A 19,876-nucleotide genomic window follows, 5' to 3' on the forward strand; every position below is an offset into this window, starting at 1 on the left:
ACCCCCAAAAGAATATTTCAGTAGTGAATTTTTCTACTATTTTGACAACAGGAAAAAATATTTTCTCCCCCACGATGATACTGCAGGTACCATTGTGCCCTGTAAGAAAAACATGTAAGAAAAGGCATATCACAGTATTTGGAAGAGGAAAACAAAATTCAATTCAATAATTAAGCACCTACTGTAGAAAATGCTGAATTTAGGGTAAGGAGCTGGGTTGTAAATGCTAATTCTGTCACTTTTTAGCTGTGTACACTTAGCTAAATAATTTAAGCTTTCTGGACTTCAGTTGAACTAGATGATCTCTAAGGTCCAGCTTCTAGCTCTAAAGACACAATATATGGTCCTACAAAAAAATATAAACAAAACAGTTTGTGCTCTCTAGGAGCTTACATTCTACTTGGCCTAATATGTACAGAGAAGTGAATGGTAAATTCAAAGTAATTCAAGGAGGTAGAGTGTTAACTAGGGATGAACATTCAGGAAAAGGATCAGGGAAAGCTTCATGGAAGAAACATCTGAGCTGATCCTTGAAAGAAGACAGGGATTCTGAATATCTCCAATGAGTAAAAAATGTGCTTTAGACTTGGGAGAGAGCTTGCACATATGGTTTGGGAAACAGTTAATGGTTCAGTCTGGTTGGAATGAATTGGGTGAGGAGGAGTGAAGAAAAACAGAGACGCAGAGAGTGAGACGGAGAGATTAGAAGGACAGACAAAGATAGTCAGAGATGACAGAAAGAAGCAGAGACAGACATAGCAAGCAGTAAAGATAGGCAGAAGAAGACAGACAGCAAAACACAGAGAGAAACAGAGAGAGGAAATAGAGAAAAGAATGAGGTAAAGACAGATTTTTGATTAGATGTTTTACAGTCTGACAAAAATGCCCAGATTTTATGGGCTTATATTTATACATATATACATAAGCAGAAACACACATACCAGCACCACCACCACCACCACCAGGTTGTTGGGCATCTCAAACTCAACATATCTAAAACAGAACTCATTAATTTTTCCCCAATCCCTCTCTACTTATGAATTTCTTAATTACTGTCAAGGGTACCAACATTCTCATAGTCACCCAGACTTAGAAACTATATGTCACCCTCTACTCCTTATTCTCAATCACTTCTCATAGCCAATACTTTCATTTCTACCCTCACGACATCTTGTATACACTTCCCCTTCTCTTAAATCATAAAGCTATAAACCAAGTTTAGGCCTTCATCTTGTCTCATTAGACTATTACAATAGCCTTTCAAATGCTCTCCTTGCCTTAAGTTTCTCCTCACTCCAATTCATGCTGTATTTAGCAGCCAAGGTGATTTCCCTAAGGCATTACCTTCAGTATCAAAGAGAAATTCCTTTTTTATGTTTAAGACTTTTCATAACTGAGCCCTTCCTGACCTTTCTAGTCTTCTTGCTCTCCAAGATTACACTGGTTTTCTTGCATATTATTTACTCCTATCTCTGTGCCTGTGCAATGACTATCCCCCATGTCTGGGATGATCAATATTGTCCTGTAGCTTCCCTGACTTCCTTCATAATTTAGCTACAATCTACCCTTCTGTAAGGGGCCTTCTCTCCTTCATATGGATAGAAGATGATCATAATAGTTAGCATTTAGATAGCACATCCTATTTGTCAGGGACAACCCAAAGGGGTTGACACATCTTGTTTGATCCATAAAACAACCCTGGGAGGTAGATTCTATTATCTCCATTTTATAGTTGATGAAACTGAGGCAAAGAGAGGTTAAATTATGTGCCCACTATCACACTGCTGATAAGAGTCTGAAGTGGGACTTAAACTCATGTCTTTCTAAGCCCAGATTCTAGCACTATATTCACTGCACCACTTAGCTACTTACAAAAACAAGCATGTGTTAAGAATTTATTATATGCTACGCACTGTGCTAAGCATTTTACAAATGTTATCTCATTTAATTCTCACAAAATACTGAAAGGGAGGTGGTATTATTATTTTTTTTATTTTTATTTATTTATTTTTAGTTGTCAACATTCATTTCCACAAGATTTTGAGTTGCAATTTTTTCTCCCCATCTTTTCCCTACCCCACATCCCAAAGTAGCAAGCCTACTGGATACCCCTACTCCCAATCTGTTCTCTCTTATATCCTCCCGCATCACCCCCCTAACTTTCTAGTAGGGCAAGATGGATTTACTATTATTACTATTTATTGTTATTATAATAATATAATATTATTTATTAAATTACAATATATTACTATATTATATATAATAAATATATATTATATTATTATTATGTTTATATATATATATATATATCCACTGCCTGTAAATCTTACTTCCCAGAGGCATGGAAAAATCAAAGTTTTTTTCAACATTTGTTTTTAAAACTTTGAGTTACAGATTTTTATCCTTCTTTCCTCCTCACCTACCCCCACTTGAAAGATAAGCAATTCAATATAGGTTGTACATGTGTAGTTACCTAAATCATTTCCATAGTAGTTATATTGTGAAAGACTACATTTCCCTCCATCCTATCTCTCCCCCATTTATTCTATTTTCTCCTTTGATGCTATCCCTTTTCAAAAATGCTTGCTTCTCACTACCCTTTTCCCCAATCTGCCCTCCCTTCTATCATTACCCCTCCTATGCTCTACCCGCCTATTTTCCTGTAGGGTAAGATACCCAATTGAGTGTGTATGTTATCCCCTCCTTAAGCCAAATTCAATGAGAATAAGGTTGTCCCATTCGCTTTCACCTTCCTGCTCTCCCTTCCATTGTAAATCTTCTCTTGCCTCTTTTATATGAGAGAATTTACCCTAATCTATCTCCTCCTTTCTCCTTCTCCCAAGAAATTCCTCTCTCACCTCTTAATTTTCTTCATTAGATATCATCCCTCCATATTCAACTCATCCTGTGTCCTCTGTCTATGTATACATGAAAATACATATGCCCACACTCACATATATATTTATATACAAATTCACCCTCCTATACATACACACACACACACACACATTCCCTTCAACTATCCTGATACTAAGAAAAGGCTAATGAGTTACAATTACCGTTTTTCCATGTAGGAATGTAAATAGTTCACTTTAACAAGTTCCTTATTATTTCTTTTTCCTGTTTACCTTCTCATGCTTCTTGTATTTGAAAGTCAAATTTTCTGTTCAGCTCTGGTTTTTTCATCAAGAATGCTTGAAAGTGCTCTATTTCATTGAATGACCATATTTTCCCCTGAAGCATTATATTCAGTTTTGCTGGGTAGGTGATTCTTGGTTTTAATCCTAGCTCCTTTGACCTCCAGAATAACATATCCCAAGCCCTATGATCCCTTAATGTAGAAGCTGCTAGGTCTTGTGTTATCCTGATTGTGTTTCCACAGTACTCAAATAGTCTTTTTCTGATTGTTTGCAGTATTTTCTCCTTGACCTGGGAACTCTGGAATTTGGCTACTATATAATACTCCGAGAAGTTTTCTTTTGGGGATTTTAAAGAGGCAATTGGTGAATTCTTTCCATTTCTATTTTGCCCTCTGGTTCTAGAATATCAGGGCAATTTTCCTGGATAATTTCTTGAAGAATGATTTCAAGGCTATTTTTTTATCATGGCTTTCAGGTAGTCCCAATAATTTTTAAATTCTCTCTCCTGGATCTATTTTCCAGGGCAGTGGTTTTTCCAATGAGATATTTCACATTGCTTTCTAGTTTTTCATTTGTTTGGATCTGTTTTATAGTATCTTGACTTCTCATAAAGCCATTAGCTTCCAATTGCTTCAATCTAATTTTGAAGGAATTATTCTCTTCATTAAGTTTTTGATATTCTTTTTCAATGTGGCAAATTCAGCTTTTTAAGGCATTTGTCTCCTCATTGGCTTTTTGGGCCTCTTTTGCCATTTGAGTTAGTCTATTTTTTAAGGTGTTATTTTCTTCAGTGTATTTTTGGATCTCCTTTAGCAGGCTGTTGACTCCCTTTTCATGATTTTCTTGCATCATTCTCATTACTCTTCCCAATTTTTCCTCCACTTCTCTTACTTGATTTTCAAAATCCTTCTTGAGCTCCTCCATAGCTTGTAACCAAGTCATATTTTTCTTGGATGCTTTTGATGCAGGAGTTCTGACTTTGCTGTCTTTCTCCCACTCCATACCTTGATCCTTTTTGTCCCCCAAAAAGGTTCTATTGTCTTTTTGTGCTTCCTCTGCTTGCTCATCTTGCCAGCCAAATACTTGACTTTTGAGCTCTTTGCCATGGTAGAACTCTGCTCCTAGAATGGAGAGAGTTTTGTTGCAAATTCCTGGGGTTTTCATAGCTGCTGGAGCTTTTAGGAGAGTGGTTTCTCTACAGCCCCCACAAACTCTGGCTCACTGGTCACATACCCCAGGACTACCACCCAAGACCATGATCCAGATCCAAACAGGTTAAAGCAAGAGCAATTATCCTCTGAATGGTCGCTCAGTCCCCCTATGATCTGCAGGCCAGGAACTCCTGAGGCAGCCAGGCAGCAGAGGCTGCAAGGCTGCCGTACCTCCGCCACTTCTAGCCCTGGGGGCAGGGGACAGACCATGCTCTTTCATCCCCCCCCCCTTCCAACAGAGTTCCACACTGACCTTTTACTTTGTCTTTGGTGTTTATGGGTTGAGAAGTCTGGAAACCACCACAGCTTCTGGTGAGTCTGCTCTGGCTGCTACTGATTGGGGCCACCCTGGAGCCAGAACCAAGCAGCTCATGCAGGTCTACACTCAGCTCCCACCTCAGTGTGATAGACCCTTCCTGACTGCCTGCTGGGCTTCCTTCAGAGGGAGATTTGTTTCTCTCTGTCACTTTGTGGGCTTTGTAGCTCTAAAGTTTGTTTAGAGTCATTTTTTTACATGTATTGGAAGTGATTGGAGTGGGAGCTCACACCAAGTTTGTGCTTCTCATCTATCATTTTGGCTCGGTAGGTGTTATTATTCTCATTTTATGGGTGAGGAAAATGAAGTAGACTGGGGTTCACTGACTTATCTAGGGTCACACATATGACTAAGTAAATATCTGAGGTCAAATTTGAACTTTGACCTTCTTAACTCAAGGTCAGTGCTCTACTATCTAGATAATTACATACTGTTCCTCCCATTAGAATGTATGTTACATGTGAGCTTTTAATTGTTTTTTATTCTGTCTTTCTTTGTTTCCATAACACTTAACACCTTGTCTAGCACATAGTAAGTATACTTGCTGACTTGATGTGACATGAAAAGCTGAGGCACTATTGTTTCCTCAGGTAGATTCAGTAACACATGCAAAGTCAGAACCATTCCTGTAAATGGCTGTTAAGTTCTGAGGCAAGAAAGCTTCCAAACTCAGTTCCAAAGATGGACTGAGGCTCAAGTTGCACTTTTTCTGCTGATGAAGGGGGAAGGTGTTGGGAAAGGGCTTTTAGGTGGCATTAGCCCCTAGTTCCCTGGGTATTCAATGGTATTATAGAGCTGATGTGGTGGTCCTTTATTAGATGAGAAGATGATATTGTGGGTGTAGTTTACATTATGGCAGGAAGTTCTGTGGAAATGGGGTGCAAGACCAAGAAGTCTCTAAAACCCATCTAGGAGAGTGATGGCAGCTCTGCTTTGGTCACCACATATGGCTTCATGCAATGAGATTTTTATGACTTTGAAAACACTGACACAACTGGTCTAGAATTATGACTTAGAAACAAGAGCAACCATTTCCTGAAAACCCTAATAAACCTTGAGAGAACTGACAGAGTATTGACACAGTTGATGTAAATAATTTGGTTTTTCTCTTTAAAATATCATTGTTCTAGGTTCATATACTCAGGAAATAATATGAAGGAAAGAAACAAGCCTTTATTAAGCACCTACTATATGTAAGGCACTGCTAAGTGTACTGATAACTGCGTCAACTCTGGGAGTTAGGTACTATTATTATTCCCATTTTACATTTGAAGAAACTGAGGCAAACAGACGTTAAGCAACTTGTTCATAGCAAGTAAGTGTCTCAGACTGTATTTTAACTCAAATTTTTCTGACTTCAAGTCCCACACTCTATCCTCTGTGTCACATAGCTGCTATTTCTGAACACTACTCTCCAAGTTTTACTACCTTAAAGATAATTCATCTTAGGTAAATATACATTCATGCAGTGGTAAAGTACTAGAAGAAAAGTAGGTATAGGGAAGGTCAGGTCAAAGTTATCTTAAAAGTCATAACTAGTTTTTTTTTTTATTTTTAATTATATGAATACATCGTAGAATTTATTTAATTCTCCCTTCTACAAGATTTTTTTTCAAATTGATTTGGCAATTCATGCAAATAAATGTTTCTCTATCCAACATTTCCATTCTTCCTTCCTTGTTCTCTAACCTCTAGAAATGAATCAGCTGCTTACCTAGTGATTTCTGGCAAACGAAACCTTAAGTACAAAACAGGGATTCCTACAAACTGTTCTGCCAGATAGAGTAATTCATAATTTTTTTCAAGTTTCAGAGGAAGACACAATGGAACAGCCTGGAAAAAAAAAAACAAAGGAAAAAAACATATGTTAGAATCCCCATGGATATGTAATGTTGCACAACTTTGGGTTGGCTTTGTTTTTGGCAAGTATGCCCTGTATTATATATTTAAATAAGCTGAGATTCTCCTTGGGAGTCATAAAGTAATAGCATTCGTACCCATTTATGTCTCATCATCCATAGCTCCCTACAAACCATCCTTTTGTAAATAAAGTATTTCTCAATAATTGTAACTACTAATTGGGTCAGATACATTTCTTTCCCATTTCTCAATTCCCAAAAAACCTACCTCCAGCATTTTGTCCCCCACTCTTGCCACTGCCTTAACTCCAGGAAATATCTATTACTTTATTACCATTTTTATTTAAAGCAAACTTTTAATCTGTATACCTCAAAGAGTTTTAAAAGTCAATTGTCTCATGCTATTTCATCAAAGTAGATAACAATGCCAAAGTAGTTTAAGAAGTAGAGAACATAAGAGTTATCAAAGGTCACATGGTGAGCAAAGCACTGAGTAGACACTGGAATAAATGTGCTATTTCATAATATCTCTCTATTTCATAATATCTCTCTATTTCATAATATCTCTCACATGACAGAGCAGACTCATGTCTGAAACTTATTTTGAACTTGATTATTCCTCCCTGTATCACAAGAGAGCAGAAAAGGATTTTCATTGTGTGGAACTATGTTCTTGAAACAATAACTTTATTTGATGAAATGACGGGAGCTGTGACTTTCTTTCCGGTAATATTTAACAAATGGCATTAAATCTGTGGAAGTGGACACAGTATTTGATTTTAGAATTCCAACCAAATACAATAGAGTTTTGTTTTATAAAATTCTTAAGATCAGCAAAAGGCATTACATGAGTGATCCACTCAAAATCTTTACCTGAGGCAGTTCAGAAATAATAAAAAAAAGTTTTGCTAGCTATTTGAGTCAATATAGATTTACTTTGCTTATATTTGTATGAAAATGCTCAGGGTTATCTCCAGTTTATCCCATATCTATTTTTTCCTAGTTATTTGTACATAGTTACACCCATTAGACTATAAGCTCATTGAGAATAAAGGCTGTTGTTCTCTTTTCTTCATGTCCTCAGCACTTAGCACTGTGTCTGACACATAGAAGGCACTTAATCAATATTGACTAACTGAAAAAAACACAAAATTGAGTCGAGGATAGGCATGTATAACAACAGTATTTGGGATGTATGCATATTGGGCCTGGTACTCTACTTGGGTTTAGATATGAAGATAAGTTAAAGAAGTGACAACTCCTTTCTCACTTGAAACTAACATTCTAAAATAGTCACTATGTTGGCAAGCCACAATAAAGCAGAATAGTGAGAAGACAGTAAAGAACAAAATAGACACATAGCTTTCCTGGGACTTTAGCTAAATGTCATACAAATGACTAAACGTAAAATAGACGACCAAATTCGAATGCAGAAAAGGATTCCAATCAAATTTCTGAATGCAGGATCTAAAATTCTAATAAAATCAAATTAGATAGAATATGTAAAGAACTTTGCAAACCTCATAGCATTATATGATTGTTAGCTTATTGTTATTATTTGAAATTTGTAGGAACATGGCAGTGGTAAAATATATTTTCTTCTTGAACCAACCAATGTTGTGATGTGATGATAAAAACACATTTATTAAGACATATGAAGGTTTTATATTAGTAAAGACAAAACTTGGAGGCCAAGACTTATTTCATTCACATAGGGGATTCCTTGTGTATAAACTTTGTTTTTCAATGATATAGATATATAACTCATCTGCAACTTTACAATCTTAGAATTTTGCTTAGAAGACATAAGGAGGTGAATGGCTGTCAATTGCCATACAATTAGTTGATGTGTAACAGTTCAGGTCTTGAACCCAGCTAAATGGTATAGTAGATAGAACCCCAGGCCTGGAAAGAGGAAAGCATGAGTTCAAGTCCCAACTTAGACAATTAACATCTATGTCACTCAGGCCACCTAACCTTTGTGTTCCTCATTTTCTTCATCTGTAAAATGGGGTAATACAACATAACTTCCAGGGGTGGCTAGGTGGCACAGTAAGTAGAGCACTGACCCTGGAGGCAAGGGGACCTGAGTTCAAATCCAGCCTCAGATACTTAACACAAAAACTAGCCATGTGACCTTGGGCAAGTCACTTAACCGCAAATTGCCCTCCAAAAATCAAAAACAAACCAAAAAAAAAAAACCCATAACATAACTTCCAGAGTTGTTTGCAAAGATAAAATGAGGTAATAATTGTAAACTGTTTAGCCTAGTGCCTGGCACATAGTAAGCACTATCCTCCTCATCCTCATCCTCATCATCATCATTTTTAAAGGTTGGCCCTCTAGGCAGTATCCCATGCTACCTCTCTAGGTTAAAGTGGTTGAGTATCTTTGGGACCAGATTTGGGACAGCTAAATGGTACAGTGAATAAAGTACTAAGCCTGGAGTCAGGAAGGCCTGAGTTCAAATCTTACTTCAGACCATTAGCAATAGCTATGTGACCCAGGTGACATAACCTCTATTTGACTCAGTTTCCTCATCTGTAAAATGGGGATAATAATAAGTAGAGCACCTCCCTCCCAATGTTGTTGTGAGGATGACATAAGGAGGCATTATAAAATGTTTGTCACAGTGTGCGCATAGTATGTGCTACATTATCTAACTTGGGTTATAGAAATCCCAGTAAGGAAATGCCCTCTACTATTGTGGATCAACAACTGCTCTGCAACTTATATGTTAGAGAATTATAGGGGCACTTTCAGGTTAAATGACTTGCCCAGGGTCACACAGTCGTTTTGTGGGATCACAGATCATAGTAGCGTGGATTTTAGAGCAGAAAGAGGCCTTAGAAGTCAATTAGTCCAACTCCAGATCAGGCAACAGAGGACCAGGGAGGATAAGTGACTAGCCTATAATTACACAGGTAGTGCCATAGCCTACATTCAAACCCAGGTCCTTTGATCTTAAATCCAAAACTCTTTCTACTGTTTCCCATAGGAACTGAACTCAGGTCTTCCTGCTTCTCAAGCTAACTCTCTGCTCATTATGTCACATTATTTGAAAGCAATATATAGGTATAAAAATGCTGATATGCTAATAAAAGTGCTAATTATATGGGTGCTAATTTTTAGAATTATAAACTTTGTCTTCTATATAAAAAATTTCAATTCAGCATATTGCCAGATTTCACCTTTACTTAAGTGTGAGGAAAACAGAGTTTATTTTAACTAAGATTTGTGTTATTATACAAATCTTACAATAATATCTCTAAACATATACTGCTATTTTCTTTAGTTAAGGAAAAATTGGTACCTATACCTAATCTACCACCAAAAGAAGTCATCTGAACCATAATCTCAAGTCTCACTAAATAAAAACAAGCGCAGAATGCATGCAGTAGTATAACAGTCCTCCTTGACATTGACACACCAAACTTTCAGTAAACTGTCAAAAACTGTTTCCACTTGAAGTTGAACATGGAATGAGTCTGTTCAAATTCTGATAAAGAATACCAGTCACAGGGAAATGTTTTCACTGAAGTCTCTTCATGGATGCATGTTTCTCTCACAAAAAAATAGGATCTTTACATCTTTCTAGTTCCTGCAGTGATTTTGCTGGATTGTAGCTCCTTTATCTCTTCCCTACTGGATCTATACCAATGAGTATGGAGATAAAATTCCATACTACCCTGGACAAGTTCTTATGCTGCAAAGCCTTAGGGACGATCCTCTTGATGTAGAGTCTAACTTATATAAAACAGGCCATAACTAAAAGTCACTTTGGATGCATAGCAGTTGTAATGGGCATATTGCCACTTTCCTGACACATCTCTGCTGTTCAGGAAGGAAAGAAACAAACATTTGTTAAGCACCTACTATATTCCAGGAACTGTGTTAAGCACTTTACCAATATTATCTCATTTGATCCTCACAACAATCGTGGGGGGTAGGTACTATTATTAACTCAAGTAACTTGCCCAGGATCACAGATAGCAAAGGTCTGAGGCCAGATTGGAACTTACATCTTCCTGACTCCAGGCACCAGTACTCTATCTACTATACCACCCAGTATAGGAAAAACTTCTAGGAAGAAATTTTGCCATTTCAGAAAAAGGACAATAGAGATGTATGGATTTAGCATTTGGTGATTTTTACCTCACAATTCTTCTGATCTTGAGTAAGCCTGAATCCTTTCTTCCCATCACAATAGCATGAATATCCCCCAGGGTGATTGACACAAAGTTGAGCACATATGTTTTCTGCACATTCATCCACATCTGGTATAAAAGAGAACACATACTTGAGAAGTCAATATTCAGTTCAAGGTTTTAGTACTGGAAATAAATGACATAGAAACAAATGCTTCTATCAGATCCTGGTTATGAGGGTAGAAGATAAAATTTTTAATGTTTGGCTCTGGGAATTAGAATGATTCATAACAATATATTTTCCTTCTGTTTATTAATTTCAAATAAAGATTACAATTCTTAAACTTATTTCACTTTTCCATGGAAAAATTGAGGGAGGGAAAACAGAATGGATATGTAGGGATATTAGGAGTACTAAACTTACAGAGATGTCTCCCAATTTTGTGTTAAGAGGACAAGAAAAATAATACTTATTAAAACTAAATGTTAATGTGAGAAATTTTTATGGGATTATTCATTGATAGTTAAGATAAATTTAAAAACAAAGCTATGTTGGTTCATACTATGTCTTCAAAATTTTTAAATGAACATTAGACTTTAAATACGATATTAAATGCAAAAACACAGAATTTAAGATAAAACGTTTCTCTCCTCCCTCTCATTCTCAACCTCATTTCTTTCTCCCCTCTACTCCAGGACTGTAGAGAATCAATACTAATTATTTTTTAATCTTTTTAAAATTAATTTATTTTTAGATTTCAAAATTCACTCTTGTAAGATTTTGAATTCTAAATTTTTCCCCATTCCCGCACTCTCCTCTTCCCAAGATGGCACGCAATCTGATATAGGCTATACATGTATAATAACGTTAAACATATTTCCACATTAGTCATGTTGTGAAAGAATAATCAAAACAAAAAGGAAAAACTACAAGAAAGAAAAAAAGAGAGAAAAGAGTATGTTTCAATCTGCATTCAGACTCCATAGTTCTTTCTCTGGACGTGAATAACATTTTCCATCATGAGTCTTTTTGAACTATCTTAGTTCATTGTATTTCTGAGAAGAGCTGTCTATCAAAGTTGGTCATAGAAAATGTTGTTTCTGTGTGCAATCTCCTCCTGGCTCTGTTCACTTCACTTAGCATCAGTTCATGTAAATCCTTCCAGGTTTTTATGAAATCTGCCTGCTCATCTTCTCTTATAGCACAATATTATTCCATTACATTCATATACCACAACTTGTTCAGTCATTCACAAATTGTTGGGCATTCCCTCAGTTTCCAATTCTTGGCCACCACAAAAAGAGCTGCTATAAATATTTTTGTATATGTGGGTTCTTTTCCCATTTTTGTGCTCTGTTTGGGATACAAACTTCGTAGTGATTATTGCTGGACCAAAAGGTATGCACAGTTTGATTGCTTTATGAGGATAGTTCCAAATTGCTCTTCAGAATGGTTGGATCACTTCACAACTTCATCAACAATGCATCAGTGTTCCAACTTTCCCGCATCTTCTCCAACATTCATCATTTTCCTGTTTTGTCATGTTAGTCAATCTGATAAGTATGATGTGGCACCTCAGAGTTGTTTTAATTTTCATTTCTCTAATCAATAGTGATTTAGAGCATTTTTTCATATGACATAGCTTTAATTTCTACACCTGAAAACTGCCAGTTCATATCCTTTGACAATTTATCGACTGTGGAATAACTTAATACTAATTTTTATTCACATAATAGGCATTACAGAATGCAACTGCATCCCTCCCCTCTGACACTATCTATAAACAATCTACAAAAATAAAAGAAACCAGACTTCTTGATGAGTATTTACAAACTAGCTCTCATTCTTCAGAAAAGACTGTTATCAGGAGAAAGTTTTTTTTTTTAATCAGGTAAGACTTTAAAACAGAGCACTGCAGTTTTGGAGAGCCTGGTTATCTTGGTGTCTTACCTGATTGTTTTTATTAGAATCTCATTAAATTAGATGTACTATGAGCTACTGAAGGTCTAAAGATACATCGTAAACCAAGATTAATGACTACTACAATCTAGGTCATACCTTTGGAGCTCTTTTTATCATTTCCCAGGCATCTATTGACAAAAGTCAAAGTAGCCTGATAACCAAGATGTTTTAGGACACTGATATGTAAAATTTTAATCTAAAAACACCTTGCTCGCGGCGGCCAGGTGGCTCAGCAAGTAAGAGCACCGGTTCCAGTGTCGGGATGACCTGGATCAAATCCGGGCTCAGATACTTAGCACCACACCCAGAAATAATAACTGGCCGTGTAACCTTGAGCAAGTTACTTAACCCTGATTGCTTTAAAAAAAAAAAACACCTTGCTTGCTTAAGCTCCACAGATACTTTCAAAATATTTCTAAGGTCCATGATGGTATTAATATAGTGAGTTTTTCAATGTTGCTGGTAGGAAATGGGGCTACCTGGCTTCTTTTATATTGTTCCCAAGTTGATTTCTATGGCAACCAAGGGGAATTATAAGGATTGAAAGAAATTTCTTCTTTACAGTTCCACCCATTGTTTATTCAGTTTTGCTAAAAAAGAATCCCTGGAATGATCTTAAAGGGATCCAGACTTGGGACCCAGAGACACAATAATAACTATAAAGGAACTTCACACTACAACTAAAATAAGAATCTAAAGTGGGAGTCAATGAGCTGTAGTTGGGAAGAAGGAATTCAAAAGACAGACTAAACATATCAAAGGGCTTCCCTACTTGGCTGGCTGGGTACAGATATTTGTACAGATATACAGTTTGCATCATTAAAAGCTAAAGATTGATTCTGGACTATCTAGTTAAAGGGCTGGTAGAACCTTTCTACTATGGGGAAAAAAATCATACAATAACTTAAGATAATCTGGTGCCAGAAGAGAATATTACACTGGAGACAGCCAGTAGGGGGGCATTAAAATGACATCACCAGCTCTGCAGCACTAGACTTGTGAGTTTCCCTAGCCTGTAATGCCATGCACAGAAGCTTTCCAGAGGAATGCTACTGTGAATAGCTTTTAAGGTTCTGATTACACAGTATAGAGAACACTCCATTTATTCCATAACAAATCAAAGCAAAACATCTACAGAAAATCTAGGTACAGCATTCACAATATTACAATTTATATTCACAAACAGCTTATCATTAAAATGGCCACATAGTTTTCACCAAAGTGGTCACAATATTTAGAACAAAGAACAATCACCTCAAAGTACAATAGTCAAAGTCTTTCACTCATGGAACAATTTGATTAACTCAATCAGTCACTTATTCATCAATCAATTACTAAGTACCATACACAAACCCTCCACTCCTAGGTCACTAGTAAACTACAATTTCATCATTACTCAGCACCCAGGGAGAGGTTTTTCATCTTGACTTGGGACTGGTTCTCAGATTCCATGGATCCCCTTCCATGGTCCCAGATTCTCCCTGGATTCACCAGACTGTCACCTGAGTTCAATGGCAGACAACTCCCAGTTCCTTGTCCAGCTCTCTTGTTAGGTTCTGCTTCACACTGAAGTTCACAGGGTACAGACCATGTCAGATCCTTCACAATGTCTGCTCCAGGGAATTCAAGGCTCAACCAAGTCACAAACAGACAAAGTCTCAGCATCCCAGTCATGCTTCCTCAGTCACCTGGGCTCCTGGCTACTGGCTCCAGGCTCTGGGCTCCTGTTCAGAAGAAGTTCCACCACCACAAGGTCTCAGGAAATTCTGGCTCAGTTCTCCATTCTCTCTTCTGTAGCTGCTCTGCCACCAAATTTTGGTCCCAGGAAATTCTGACTATGCCTCTCTGGGGCTTTTCCTTATATACGCACAGCATTAGCATCCTGTTTCAGCCAACCCCTTCCTGTTACATCAGTAACAGGAGACAGGAGTTCATACCATCTGTTCCCCAACAGAGGCTTGATCATTTACTAAGTGCTAAGTACTTGCTACCTTTCCCAACAGAAATGGATCTTCAAATTAAAATTACATTATCATTACATAGCCAAACATGTTCCTTCCTTGGTCATAAGAATTCCACATACATATATGCATACATACACACACGTATGCACATACATTACATATGTATATATTATAGTATACAGGTGTGTGCATACACACATATACATACATATACACATACATACATACATACACCTATGTACATATATAACTTCAGGCTTTCTGGGCATTCATATTCCCTGTGTGAGTCCTCTCCCTAATCAGTGGTGTAGTAGATTGTGGAAGAGTGTACTTTTGTCTCTATGGGTATCTGTTATCACTTATTTTGACATGATGTTTCATTAAATGTTTATTTGGCTTGAACTAATGTGTCCTCTTCTTGTTCTATTAAACTTAAAGACACTGATAAGGACTAATTTACCATGATTCTGAGCAGATACTGATCCATGAAATGCTTTGGACCTGTAGTGGTCTCTGGATACTTACATATTAGGGAGACCTGGAATACTATGTTACTATGGGCTGAATGTTACATAAGACTATCCCAATCATTTTGCTGTGCTGTTCTACAGTGTTCTGCATCTATTACTTGAAATGGGGCATGTTCTTTTGTTATAAAAAAAAGATTTTGTTCTAATGACTCTTGCAACAGGATTCAGCCTGTATCCTCATTCAACAGGAAAAGATGATTTGATCAGTAATATACATGAAATCATTAGAAAATCTATTAATATAACCCACCCCTACAACTTTACCTTCACATTCCATTGACATGGGGCTATATTTGTAGCCTTTGGGACATTCACAATCAAAGTCCCCTGGAGTATTCTTGCATAAGGCTGTCCCACAGACTTTTGATGGCAAAGCACATTCATTCACATCTGTAAATGATACCAAAATCTAAATATTACAAACAAAAGTCATGCTAGAAGATGCCAGTGAACTAAATAAATAAATCTGCATTAATGATCTGCCTTCCCTGACTCTACATTAAATTTAAAGAGTGGAAAAAATATTCAGGGCTAAAGGTATTATTTTACACATTTAAAAATTACCTAATGGAGGGCAAATCCAAGATAGTGGAGTAGAAACAGGACTTCTCCTTGGCTCCCAATCAGACCTCCTCCAATACATGTAAAAATTGACTCCAAACAAACTTTAGGGCTACAGAATCCACAAAGTGACAGAGAGAAACTAACCTCCCAGTGAAGACAACATAGCAGGCCAGCAGGAAGGGGCCACTGTAGTGCTCTGGGAGTCGAGCACAGCCCTGCATGAGCCCAAGGTTTTAGCCTCAGGGCACCCCAACCAGCTATGGCTAGAGGGATGTCAGGAGAGTAGATCACCAGCAGTTGGGACAGTTTCCAGAATTACTAACCCATAGATGCCAAAGACAAAGTGAGAGGTCAGTACAGACTTTGGGAACAGAGAGTCTGGAAGTACAGTCTGGCAAAAAGCAGCTGAGGCACAGCAGCAGCTTCTGCCTGACTGCTTCACAGCTCCTGGCCTGCAGAGTGTAGGGGGACCAAGAGACTAGTCTGAAGGGTAATCACTCTTGCTTTAACCTTCTTGGATCTGGATCATTGTCTAGGGTGGAGGTCCTGGGGTGCGTGACCAGTGAGCCAGAGTGTGTAGAGAGTTCAAAGAGGGCAGCCACCTAATAGCTCCAGCAGCTGAGAAAACCCCAAGAATTTGGGACAAAGCTCCCCTCTCTGGAAGCAGAGTTCTACTGTAGCAAAAAGCTCAAAAGTTAAGTAATTGAGTGACAACATGAGCAAGCAAAGGAAGCAAAGCAAATTCAAAAATCCAACTTTAGACACCTATTTGGGAGCCAAAAAGGAACAAAACATGGAACAGGAGGAAGACAGCAAAGTCAGAACTCCTGCATCAAAAGCTTCCAAGAAAAATATGAACTGGCTACAGGCCATACAAGAGCTTAAGAGAGATTTTGAAAACTAAATAAGAGAAGTGGAGGAAAATTTGGAAAGAGAAATGAGAATGACGCAAGATAATCATGAAAAGACAGTCAACAACCTGACTGAAGAAAATAACACCTTAAAAAATAGACTAACTCAAATGGCAAAAGAGACTCAAAAAGCCAATGAGGAGAAGAATGCCTTAAAAAGCCAAATTTGCCAGATGGAAAAAGAATCTGAAAAGCTTACTGAAGAGAATCATCCCTTAAAAATTAGATTGGAGCAAATGGAAGCTAGTGACTTTATGAGAAATCAAGATACTATTAAACAGATCCAAACAAATGAAAAAATAGAAGGCAATGTGAAATAAATTATTGGAAAAACCACTGACCTGGAAAATAGATCCAAGAGAGATAATCTAAAAATTATTGGACTACCTGAAAGCCATGATCAAAAAAAAGAACCTAGAAATCATCCTCCAAGAAATTCTCAAGGAAAATTGCCCTGATGTTTTAGAACCAGTGGGCAAAATAGAGGTTAAAAGAATCCACCGATCGCCTCCTAAAAAAGATCCCAAAAAGAAAACTCCTAGGAATATTATAGCCAGGTTCCAGAGTTCCCAGATCAAGGAGAGAATATTACAAGCAGCCAGGAAGAAACAATTTGAATACTGTGGAAATGCAATCAGGATAACACAAGATCTGGCATGAGGGATTGAAGGGCTTGCAATATGATATTCTGGAGGTCAAAGGAGCTGGGATTAAAACCAAGAATCACCTACCCAGCAAAATTGAGTATCATGTTTCAGGGGAATATATGGTCATTCAATGGAATAGAGGATTCTATTCATGATGAAAAAACCAGAGTTGAATAGAAAATCTGACATTCAGATACAAGAAGCAAGAGAAGCATGAGAAGGTAAACAGGGAAAAGAAATCATAAGGAACTTATCAAAGTTGCACTATTTACATCCCTACATGGAAAATCAATAATTGTAACTTATGGAACTCATGAGAATAGTTGAAGGGAATATGAATGTGTATGTGTATATATACATATATACACACACATACATATATATGTCTATATAGGAGGGTATATGGGCATATGAATACAAACGTGCGTGTGTGTATATATGTATACAGGTATACATAGACAGAGAGCACAGGACCAATTTAACAGGAAAGGATGATACTTAAAAGGTGAAATTGAGAGGTGAGAGAGGAATATGATGAGAGGAGATGGAGAGAGACAGAATGGGATAAATTATCTCTTATAGAAGAGGCAAGGGAAAACTGTTACAATGGAGGGGAAGAACAGGAAGGTAAAAGGGAATGAGTCAACCTTACTCTCGTTGGATTTGGCTTAGGTTGGGAATGACACATACACTAAATAGAGTATCTCACCCTACAGGAGAGTAGGGGGGAAGGGGATAAGAGGGGGGATGATGGAGGGGAGGGCAGGTTGGGGGGGAGGGAAGTTGGAAACACACACTTTTGAAAAGGGTCAGTGTCAAAGTAGAGAATACAACAAGTGAGGGGAGAGATTGGATGGAGATATAATCAGTCTTTCTCAATATATCCACTATGAAAATGTTTTGTATAGCTTCACATGTACATCCTATATTGAATTGCTTATCTTCCCAGTTAGTGTGGGTGATGAAGGAGGAAGGGAAAGAATCTGGAATTCAAAGTTTTAAAATCAAATGTTTAAAAAATATACATATTATTTTTTTTACATGCAACTGGGAAATAAGATATATAGGCACTGGGGCATAGAGATCCATCTTGCACTACTGGAAAGTCGGAAGGGACATGGGGGAGAATATAGGAGAGAGCAGATTGGGGAAAGGGGTATTCAGTGGGATCTCTGTTTTGGGGTGGTGGGTAGGGGAAAAATAGGGAGAAAATTTGTAACTCGAAATCTTGTGGAAATGAATGATATAAATTAAAAATAAACAAAAAATTTAATTTAAAAAATAAACAAAAAAATTACCTATGGTGACCATCTTCCTCTTCTTCCTAGATTTAGCATAGACAGAGACAATCATTTTAAATTATGTTCTTTCTGTCTTTGCATAATTAATGAAAAGAAAAAATAGGTGTTTTTCCCTGCTCCCTTTTCTAAAAGGAGATTATTAGAGGATTATTCATTGTATGATGTGATAGGTAAGGTAGAAAATGAGCATCAATGACAACTAGTTGCTGGATAATGAGATATGAGGAAAACCAGACATATGCCTATGAAACAAGAAAAGAACGGAGTGAATTTTTCTCATTTGTATCATATGAGGAAAAAATGTAAACCATTATGGAAAAAAGATTATACTTTCTCTTCTGAAAAAGATATAGTGTTTAATTTTGTCCAGAGCACAGAGAGTAAAAGATATAATTAAAACTCCAGGCCACTCTTCTTTCTAAAGCATTATGAATAAATGCTAGAAATAATATTCCCCAAGTAACAAAATCAATCACATTTATAATTTTTTCTGGACTAATTCCAGAAACTATAAATATATAAAATGAATCTTCCTAGGTTAGGCCAGTAATACATCTAAGATGGCAATCTATTTCTAATGGTGGTCCCAAAGGATTTTTAATGAACATTAAAAGGAATTTCAAAAACAGCAAAATTCTGGTGTTTGATGTACTTCCATTTTATCCACCTTTATATTTTATGTAGTTATACATACACACATATATGTGTATATTCATGCATGATTTTTGTCATTATCCACAATCATTCAGAACAGTAATGTGAATGATGCAAAACGGAAAATTATTCAAAAATAAATTCTATTTGACTTTGGAAAGTAAGCAGAAACATGGCCCAACACACTTGCATATGTATATAGTCATATATGCTTAACTCCATGTTCCCATCCTCAACCTCATTCTGGTTTATCTCTACTAATTTGGGACCATGAAGGACAAGAGGTTACAAATAATTCACCACAAAGGATAATTTACTTAGAGACAATCCAAAACTGACACTATAACAGTGAGTCAGTCAACAAGGACATATCAAGAACATATTAAGCACATGTGAGACATGCAGCCAGGTTATTTTGAGATATTGCAAGGACAATGTCAATGCTAATTTTAATTACTAGTTGTTACAGGCAAAGACAAAACAAACCTGAGACAACGTATCTCCTCCCCGTCCCAAAAGAGCTTCTAAAGGAAAGTATATATAAGTAAGGACAAAAAGTGGAAAAAAAATCATGGGGTTTGGGGGAAGGGAAACACTACAGAAGAGAGGAAGAGATATAAAGTCTACCTTAGAATTTAAATGAAAAAAGGAAGATAAATAGTATATAT

General features: G+C 37.0%; 1 protein-coding gene across 1 annotated transcript in view; it reads right to left on the reverse strand.

Moving 5' to 3' along the window:
• Positions 1-19,876, reverse strand: part of PROS1 (protein S) — a 96,606-nt gene that overhangs the window by 33,981 nt on the left and 42,749 nt on the right. Inside the window, exons 6-8 of the mRNA XM_069093935.1 lie at positions 15,396-15,521; positions 10,682-10,803; positions 6,382-6,500 (exon numbers count right to left, since the gene is read on the reverse strand). Of these exons, the coding sequence (XP_068950036.1) occupies positions 6,382-6,500; positions 10,682-10,803; positions 15,396-15,521 (367 nt within the window). The remainder of the gene's footprint in view (positions 1-6,381; positions 6,501-10,681; positions 10,804-15,395; positions 15,522-19,876) is intronic.

Source organism: Petaurus breviceps, unplaced genomic scaffold (assembly GCF_028583685.1).
Source record: "Petaurus breviceps papuanus isolate PSGF00001 unplaced genomic scaffold, PetGlider_PUasm1.0 213, whole genome shotgun sequence".
In the NCBI taxonomy this organism is placed as follows: domain Eukaryota; kingdom Metazoa; phylum Chordata; class Mammalia; order Diprotodontia; family Petauridae; genus Petaurus; species Petaurus breviceps.